The 10,342-nt window shown below is 35.4% G+C and overlaps 1 protein-coding gene across 1 annotated transcript; it reads left to right on the top strand.

Moving 5' to 3' along the window:
* Positions 1–488: 488 nt before the first annotated feature.
* LOC132168488 (non-functional pseudokinase ZRK2-like) lies at positions 489–3,205 on the top strand. The gene is made up of 2 exons (XM_059579474.1): positions 489–537; positions 1,945–3,205. Exons 1-2 carry the CDS (start codon positions 489–491, stop codon positions 2,991–2,993), a joined length of 1,098 nt encoding a protein of 365 aa, XP_059435457.1. The 3' UTR covers positions 2,994–3,205.
* The last annotated feature ends 7,137 nt before the right edge of the window (positions 3,206–10,342 follow it).

Below are 10,342 nucleotides of genomic sequence, written 5' to 3' on the forward strand. Positions count from 1 at the left end.
TTTTTTTTTTTTTTTTTTTTTTTTTTTTTAATTTTCTCAAATGGAGTGTTGGTATTTGCTTTTTTATCGTGTTACAGAGAAGCTTGTATGTTTTGGTTGCTCACAGAAGTCCCTAGAGTTGAGGATGCCTCTAAGCCGAGGAATTGAGATAGGGATTCTTGAAAACGATTTGAAGCCGAGGACTTCGACATGGTGGTGGTGGGGAAACCTACCATGGAGAAAGAGCCGCGGTTACAGGAATCATTTTTTTTTTCTTCTAATTGCGTTAGCAAAAATATTACAATACTCTTTTCTTTATGGAATTTCACAGATCGAATATGCATATACAACTCTGTTATATGGTATGAATGTCCATGTGAGTAAATATTCTACTTGTTTGTCTAGATCTCTCTCTTTTTCTCTCAAGCAATAACACACAAACACAGTCTTCTTCCTTATTCTTTGTTCATGGCCGAGGAACACCAAAAGCCAGCACGGAGGAGATAGTGATGCAAAAATGCACCACAGAGAAGGATCTGCCGGAGCCGGAGAAGCCAGGTACGATGGCTGAGAAAGTGGGGAAGGAAGAGGGGAACTTGGGTTTGGATGGAAGAGAAGATTTGATGTTAAAGTTTAACGTTTTCTTTAGATGACAGAGTTAAAGTTCATCTTAAACGACGTGGCAACGTTTTAACCTGAGATTCTTTTAAAACAATCTGAGCCGTTAACTGGGATCCGTTTCCCGGAAGATTTTGTTGGTATTTATAAGGTCCAATAAATTTAAGCTATTAAATGAACTATGCTAGGGTACACCCTGATACATGTTATAGTACCGGACGCACACGCGCGTGGCGTGGGCTGTAGGGCGCTAGTGGCGCATTTGGCACTTGGCATGAAGCGATCTGAGCATGACCATTCATTTTTGGAAGGTCAAGATCATTCGATCTAGTGGTTTGATCTAAACTGTAGGATATTTCTTAAGTAAATCCAGTGGTTGGATGTATTGGACTGTTGATCTAACGATTGAGATTAAATAATAAAGATAATTATTTAATCTAATGGTCAGATTTAAATACCAATTGGATTAGCGGTTTACAGCAGTTTAATAGTAGTCAACATCAGTTTATTTTCGAAATTCAAAACAGCAATTTATTTTCGAAATTTGAAATTATCTAAACTATTTTAATAGATAATTCATTAATCTCTGATAATATACAATTCTCTTTATATCCTTATCTGATTTTTGAAATTTAAATTATTATTTCTTTTTGTCTCTGATTGGAACAGAAAATCTAAGGGTATTTTTGGGTTTTAATTTTGTTTGTGCAGAACGTAATTAAAAATACTAATGTTTCTGGGCTCCATTGTATCCTGGAGAAAAATTTATTGTAACCCTGTTGCATACCAATTTTGCTGAGGACTAATATTTTCTTAAGGAAAGTAACATTATAACATACCTTGGGAGCATTTCGTTTTCTGTATTTTCTCCTATTTGTATAACAAAATCGTTGTATTTGCTCTCTCCCTCTCTCTTGACCCGCCTGGTCAATGGGGCCGGCCTTGATCGTCATTTCCAAGGGCTAAGTGGGGCAAGACTCGTGCATAATCTTACTAGTTGGTCTAAATAGTTAATTGTACTTTCTCTATTATTTGTGCATAATCTTCTATTATGGGCATAGAAGATTTTTATATCATTAAAAAAAAATTATATCATTTTTAGCATTAAAAAAAAAAATGATATAAAAGGTAGGCTAGGTCCCACCTTTTAGCTTCCAGAGGAATTGAGAAAGTTGCGTCTGCGTTCAAGCCTCTACGCGTAGATTGTTGCCCAATCAATGGCCGTTGACCTCCAAAAAGTCCAATAAAAAGGCTAACAAGTAACAATCAGCAATGATGAGGATTGAGGAACGCTCCGCTTACTTTCGACGAATTTAGTGGACATAAAGGTTGGGCACATTCAATCAGTGGGGGGAGAGGGAGATGGAGATCAAAATGAGAGGATTTTGCTAAGAATGACCAAAAAAAGAGAGAGAGAAAGAGCGTTTCTAGAGAATGGAGGCAAAGTACTGGAGGTGCTGGTTGCGGCCTGCAATGGCAAACCTATTCCCATCCGCACCTTCTCCTATAAAGAGATTAGCCGAGCAACCAATAGCTTTGATCCTCGCCTTGTTGTAAACAATGAAAAGTTGTATAATTGGTACAAGGGTTCCTTTGATGACCGAACCATTTTCATCAAGGAATATAAAGAAGCCTTCGCAGTGCCGGACATGGCCTTCGCCGACATAGCTGTTTCTGCAAAGGCGAGCGCCCACAAGAATGTTATAAAGCTGGTTGGGTGTTGTCTCGAGACTCAAATTCCCACTTTGGTGTATGAATCCGCCGAGAATGGAACCCTCAGCGGTCGAATCTTTGTCTCTGATTCCCCCGGAGCTCAACAACAACATCAGCTTATGGCGTGGCAAAGCAGGTTAAAGATTGCAAGGCAGATTGCTCATGCAATTGCGTATCTCCACACTGCATTCTCCAGACCCATTATTCATAGGCATATAAAACCGCGAAATATCTTCTTAGACCAACACGATGTTCCCAAATTGTGTGATTTTTCACTTTCTGTGACAGTCCCCGAGGGTGAAATTGATGTAAAAGTTGAGCTACTGGAGTACACTATTGGATACGTTTGCCCAGTCTATTTCGCCACGAGCAGGGTAACAGAGAAAACTGATGTGTATAGCTTTGGAAGAGTTTTATTAGATCTTTTAACTGGACAATATTCCTGGCATCTACATAAAGTTGATGATGAAGATACGAACTTAATAAATTTCTTGAGAAACCATGATGTGAATAATATTGTCGATCCTGCAATCTTGGCAGAGGAAGGAGGAGCCAACGTGAAGCAACAATTGCAAGCCGTACTACAGCTTGCCATCATAAGCTTAGATCAAGATCCGGTAAAAAGGCCAACTATGGTTCATGTTACAAAAGAACTCAGGCGAATCGAGAGGTTCGTCGTGTGATTATTTTCTCATGCATGCGGTCCTTCTTCCAAGTTCCTCTGTAACCCATCAATTATCCGTTATGGGTCAATTTTATCTATTTTTGTTGTTGATTATAATTCAGCTTGCTTGAAATCTGAGTTGAGCTTCTTTGTATCCTCATTCTTAGTTGAATCAATCAATAGCTGTGGGTTGATTCTGTTTTGTAATTTTAATGTCTCTGTCTTTTCCTTTTTTTTTTTTAAATAAATATCCTGAAGTTGCGCCGGTGCCAAGCCTGCCTCTACACCTTGTGTAACAGGTAGCAAAATGTCTAGAAATGATGGCGAAAGTCTACCTGATCCTTCTGAGTACCGGCACATAGTTGGGGCTTCGCAATACTGCACATTGACTCGTCCCGACATATCTTACAGCGTAAATTAGCTATGTCAGTTTTTACATTCCCTTATGTCCACCCATCTCACTGCTGCCAAACGTGTTTTACGTTATCTCAAGGGAACATTGGACTATGGTTTGTATTACACAAAAGGTACTCTGCAACTTAATGGCTACTGTGATTCTAATTGGGCAGGGAGCCCTGATGATAGAAAGTCCACCACTGGCTATGGTATTTATTTGGGACCTTGCTTAATTTCTTGGGCTGCAAAGAAACAACCTGTTGTTACAAGATCAAGCATTGAAGCTGAATATCGATCTATAACACTCACTGTGATTGAAATGTATTGGTTAAGGAAGCTATTCAAGGAACCTCATATTCCTCTTCTTTCGGCTCCTTGCTTATGGGTCAATAATATTGGTGCCTTAGCTCTCTCTTCTAATCTTGTGTATCATGTCAGGACTAAGCACGTTGAAGTGGATTATCATTTTATTCGAGAGAAAATTTTCAATAAAGACATAGTTGCCCGCTACATCTCCACTCATGAAGAGCCCTCTGACATTTTCACAAAGGGCCTCTCATTTGCTCGTTTCAGCTCTTTGCGTGTCAAGCTTATGGTTCATCCCCTCCCCATAAGCTTGAGGGGGGATGTTAACCAAGGTATCTCTACCGTGAATCATGCAGCAACGGTAATGACATCCAAGGCATTAAATGGTGGAGTAGATGCCGTGAATCATGAAGAAACGGTAATGACAGCCAAGGAAATAAATTGTTGAAAAGGAAAGTTTGGCTAAACTTGTCAAAGAAATATCTGGCTGCATATAAAGAAGGAAAACAAGTAGAAAATGAAGTTAGACAGCAAAGGAAACATGATTTTATATTATGTATTCGTTATTCTTTCTTTTGCATTTAATTAATGTACACCTGCTATATATATTAGTGAATTCACCTCTTTGTAATTATTCAAGAAATCTTATTTGTAATACAAGATTTTACAGGAAGCTCTTATTTTGTTGGTTTTACTTCGAACTTCTCTCTATTAATTTAGGCCCCTCTCTCTTTCTTCTTTTTTTTTTTTTTTTTTCTTGGTTATTGGAGATCTCTTGAGTTGCTTTTCTTTTTGAGTCTCATTAACTTTTTTTTCCTTTCCATAGTCTGTTTGGCTGATGAAAATGTTAACAGGATTCCATACTAACTCTCTAAATTTTCAACAATACTCAGGTCGTACCGATAAATACGCAGGAATACTGGGTGTATTTGGCAAATCACTCTTATTTTTAGTTTTTTTTTTTTTTCAAATAATAATAAGAATTAATTGGTGTGATATAAAGGTGAAAATAATTTTAATTTTTTGTAAAGAGATAAGTGAATAAATGAGAAAAATTGAAGGAAGGACTTATTTGTCAAATCAAAATTTGGTGAATGGATGCTTTCTAAATTTACTCTCACTAGAGCTGCTAGTGGAGGATTTGCTCGTCCAATAATAAACATATTTTGCCCTTTTAATTAGGGATTTGAAACCTGATAAGCAGAGTGGTAACCTTAGGATTGTTGCCATTATATCACAATAGAAATGGTTCTAAATATAGAAACCTAAGCATCTATTTGAGTCGTTTGGTCCAACAATATCTTAAGTTCATTGCCCCTACATCATACCATATATGTGCAAAGTTAAATTGAGCTAGAAATTAAGCTTGGGGTTAATTAAACTAAGCTCCGCTTAGTTTAATTCGACGAATTTCGTGGACGAGCAGTGTGGAGAGAAGAGAGAGAGAGAGTTTACGCGTAGAATGTCTGGGACCCTCTCAAAAGTCCAATAATGGCTAACAAACGGCATTGACGAAGCAGGCTCCGCGTACTTTCCACGAAACAAACCTTTACTTTTGTTGGACTCAAGGGGAAATTGGATTACAAGCCCTGCAGAGCGGAGAGACAGAGAGAGAAAGGGAAGCATGCTACTGAAGAAATTAAAAACATAAAAAAATCCCAAAAAGCAAATTTGCTTTTTGAGAAAAGGGAATGGCCGCGAAGAGTAAGGGAAATGCTGAGTGAGAGCAAGTTAAGAGATCTTTTGCATGGATCAGAATATGTACTTACATACGAGGATAAAGATGGAGACTGGATGCTTGTAGGGGATGTTCCGTGGAAGTAAGTTTTGATCTGTCATTTCTATCTTTTTCATCAACCTTCGTATTCCTCCTATTGTTTCCCTTGAAATAAATTAGTAAATAACAATGAAATTATAAGTGATGTATAGAAGAAAAATTAACTTTGAGAGTTCAGCTGAAGCATTTTGAACTTGATGTGCCTAATCGTTTGAAATTACAAAATTTGTCTTCTATTAGTGAATAATGTTAAGGATTAGTGGAAGTGGAGAAGTCAATGGCCTATCATCTTATTGATAGATTTAGATTAATTCATCCTGCTTTGACTCTTTTAGTTATAGAGTACATAGCGAATGTGAATTTTTATCTATGAGACTTGTTGAGCAACACAACACTTGGTGAGTTGATGCAAGGGAAGAGACACAAATTTTACTTTAATTTAGTCTTATTTAATTTTAGATATCAATTCTGTTTGTACATGCAGTTTTATTTAGGCCCAATTAGTTAATTGGGTTATTAGTATTTAGTTTTATGTTTTTATTTAATTTTCAAGAGTCAAGGTTGTTTTTGTTATTCAATAAATGGGCTCTGCCCAAAGTCAATTAGATTAGGGTTTAGTCGATATTCTATTCAAGTGTGTTTTGTACTCTACTGGAGAAGACTTTGATGAGACAAAAAATATGTGGAATTGTATATCTCGATGTTTCTTTCTTTCTCTCCCCTTAGCTTCTTTCTTTCTCACCTTTTTTTTTAGCTTATTTATCCTCTCTTTTCCGTATTTTCACCGTGTGATTTTGGTGATTATTGTTAGTTCTACATCAAGAATGAGTTACTTGCAAATAATTTCGATGTCTATATTAAAGGGCAAATTCCTAAGATTTGAGTTCAAATCTGATACTTGATGATTGTCACCATTGACTGTAGCATTCCCTCGTAGAGTTTAAATTATAGACATACTAGAAGAGTGACTGATCTGTCAACTTACACGTTGTCCTATATCAGGAAAAGTTCCCTATGTTTTATTTTATCTCATAAACACATGATATAGGATGCATAACAGATTTGGATTCTATGTTCAGAAGTCACTGACCCAGAGCTTGGTGTTTAAGTTTCATCCTAGATAGTGGTCATATGGTATTTCAGTTTGCAGTCAACATGGAGCTAAACATTATGCACAATCCTTCAAAGACTGGAGTACTATACATATACAGCCTTCTTGGATCGGCTTACCAAATAATAAAGACAATCAATTTTGATGATTGTAAATCCTGGTCACAATATTAACCCAACCTCTTCACCCCCTCCCTTCTCCTCCAGTCAGTAAAAGAGAAAATAAGATAAATGTAGATTCTTAGACCCAAATGAGTACTGTTATTCAAATCTCCACTTTTACATGTCAGTCCATATATATTCTAAAACTTACTTGCATGTGGTTGTTTGCTTTATTGAGCAACTATATACATGACCTATTGAAACCTTATAGATTGAAAATCTTAAGTCACATAATTTGCATGTGTTGGGTGAATTAGAATCCACAAATATTTAAGGTGGATAATCTTATGAATTTTAAATACATGGTGTGTCTTTGATAACTATAATGTTAGCATGAGCTTCTTGTTCTACTTATATCTTTCTCAGTGGCTTTGAGGTTACCTAGACTTTGAAGTGGAGAACTCGGTGCTTTGTAATTTTACCATTGTACAAGACTTATAGGCTGAGCTAGTGTTTCCACTTTTGAACTATTGCGCAAAAATTACTTGGCCTAAATTAGAATTTTGTGTTACTTTGGAAAATGATTACATATCAATCTTTGCCTTGAATAAGCTGTTTTTATTGTTGATGAACTTTATGTTCTTCTGTGGTGCTGTAGAGTATGTTCCTACATCTCACTACTACTTGGTTTGTTACAGGATGTTTATTGACTCATGCAAGAGGCTGAAGATCATGATGGGATCTGATGCCATTGGCTTAGGTGCGTATATTTTTATGAATGCACAAGTGTATGCATATATCAGTTATCACCCTCAATATTATCATGTGAATTGTTGTTTTGGATGATGTTAAGTCAACTGAATTATTTATTACCTTTTTTTTTAGTCCTTATCAGTTATTACATTTTTAAATTGCAATTGATGACTATATCTTAGTTCTCTGAACTTTGTACTTTTTGTTTGTTCCATAGCTCCCAGGGCCATGGAGAAATCCAGGAATAGAAACTAGCTAGGCTCTGAAACTCTTGATTGCTTTGTGGCGGGCAAGTTCAATGCTTGGAATTCAAGCGGGTGAGGAAAGAGGAGGAAGCTTTTAATTGTGAATGAAGAAAATGACAGGATGATTCTTTGCTGGATGATAGGTCATGTTCGGATGAACATCCTGTCTTACTTATCTATGTTTTGATTGAATCAAAAAGTTGCTAATGTCTGAGTTAAAGTCAGGTTATTTAAAACCTCATAAAGCTATTAAAAAAATTAGTACTGTGGAGTTCATAGTCCTTATAAAATCCTAGTTGTTTAAGGTGTTTTGTATTTGATGAATCTTTTTTTGATTGAAGACCACTTGGACTATTCTTCTGCCGCTTTGTTGACTGCCAGTGTTATCAGTTATGTAATGGTGGATTTTTTTTCTTCTAATTATGTAATGGTGGATTAAATGTGACTACTTGCATCTTTCCTCCCTCGCGAATTAGGATCCTTGAAAATGGTTTTCTTTTATATCAACTCAAACTCTGAGAGTTTTAGACTTTCAATACTTTTCCCATTCTCATAGCTCAAGGCAACCTCATTCTATAGTGGAAAGTCCTGTGAGTCGGTATAAGATTTTTATTTTTTTTTAAGTCATTTCTAAAAAAAAAACACCAAACTGAAACTTGATATCTTTTTTATTTCTTAACAATCTCTTCGGAGAGAAGCCAATTTCTTATCAATCTCTTCGGTGCGGCAATGATTTCGGAGTAAAAGTTCAAGTTTTCACCATTTTGGCCACCCTGAATGGCTAAACCCCAAAAATATTCAGGTTTAGAATATTTCAAGCTGAAGAGCTACTTGGCTACGGCAGCGTAGATAACACCACCCAAGTCAAGCTCTTGTTAGGGTCGACTGAGTCTATTCGAGTGCGACGAATATGCGTTGGGAAAAATGGATGAGTAGATTTAGAATGGAGAGGGGAGTTGAGAGGTGGACGATGGATTGCATATGAGGTTTTTCCATATTGTCATTTGGTCTTTCCTTTTTCAATGTGGTATTTTTTATCTTGAGCATGTGTGAAAGTGAAACAAACTGTGTATTATTATTAGTTTGGATCTTTATTTATTTATTTATTTATTTATTTATTGTTCTATTTTGAGTAATTTCAGGAATGAATGTTGCTCAAAATTTAGAGGATTATGGTTTCAAGTCTAGGGCTGGCAAAACAAGTACCTGTCAAATAAATAGGTATCCGTTTATCCTATGCATATAACTATTCTTTAAGACTCCTAGATGAATCTTATTATAAAAAAAACATGCATATGATAAACGGGTCGTAAATGAGTTATGTCAAGTTCGTGTTTTGTTAGCCCTAGTTTCAACATGACTTATGATTAAATAGTTGTTTGTGTTAAAGAATTATTACTTTATTTTGTCTTCGTTGCTTGACAATGCAATTGCTTCTTTGGGACTACATTTTTTTTTTTTGACATGTTCACATAAGAGAAGGGGACTGAGAGATTCGAACTAGTGACTTCTGCTTCATGAGGCGTGGTCTACAGCCGATTGAGTTATCCCTTGGGACGGGATTACATTGTTTTAATTGTTGTATCTTGGATGCCTCAAGGTAAATTAATATTAGTTCTTTTTCTTAAAACTCATAATTAAAGCCATCATATCATAACATAACTCAGAAAGAAAAAAAAAAAAAAAACTTTCAATATGAAAAACTGAAAATGCAAAAGAAATGTCATGGGTTATGAGTAAATTGATTGATAGAGGAGATAATTATAAGATACGGCATATCCGCACAAGGGGGAAGGGGATTCGAACTAGTGACCTTCGCATCATTATGCGTGATCTCAGCCGATTGAGCTACCTCTTGGAGTATAAGATACCAATTAGAAGTGGGTGGAGTGGTTCTGTTTTATTAAGAAAAAAATAAAAACAAATTTATTCATGTCAACATAAATAGTTAATGTATACCAATGTGTTTGGTATAAAAGCTATTTAATGCTTACTGGGTAGGAAAAGAACCAAAGAGAAAGAATCCTATTAAATTTGGATTTATTTTCTATGTGGATTTCAATGCTGAAAAGAATTAGAGGGCTTTTTTCTTCCTTTTAATAAGGCCCACTAATGTTTGTCCTTAACCCAATGAATATTTTGTTCTAGATACAAAGATTCATATTTTTGCTTTGATTCATGTTCTTTTTTGCAGTGACTACTTGTTCAAGCTTTTGCTGATGGGAGACTCTGGAGTTTTTATTATTATTATTATTTATTTGTGTATAATATGGCAAATCATGTTTTTTCTCGGAGATTTGTTTTAAGTTATCGACCAATGGGTCTTAAATTAGTGATCCTATCATATTTGACGGACATTTTTTTTTTTTTTTTTTTGTGTGTGTGTGAATCGAAATGATAGTTTACAATGATATATGACAAATTGACAATCATCGCAATATATAAAACATTTGCTACATAGAAAAGAGTAAAATTTGAGACCTATAAAAATAAAATAAAAAGTTGCAAGAGGATCTTAAATTACCCATCCTATGACAAATTTTGAATTTTGTGAATCGATAGTTTACAAGGATATATTACAATCATAGTAACATTTAATTATGATATAAAGATTTTTTTAATTAAATTATAATGAAAAAGACCTATCAAGTTAATATATAATGAAGCTAAAATAATATC

Source organism: Corylus avellana, chromosome ca2, assembly GCF_901000735.1.
Source record: "Corylus avellana chromosome ca2, CavTom2PMs-1.0".
In the NCBI taxonomy this organism is placed as follows: domain Eukaryota; kingdom Viridiplantae; phylum Streptophyta; class Magnoliopsida; order Fagales; family Betulaceae; genus Corylus; species Corylus avellana.

What these genes read in the sequence shown, in the direction of transcription:
- LOC132168488 (XM_059579474.1), top strand. Translation starts at nt 489, where the DNA reads ATGCAAAAATGCACCACAGAGAAGGATCTGCCGGAGCCGGAGAAGCCA. An exon ending in GCCGGAGCCGGAGAAGCCAG is followed by an intron (nt 538 to 1,944) that starts GTACGATGGCTG and finishes ACATTCAATCAG; the next exon opens with TGGGGGGAGAGGGAGATGGA.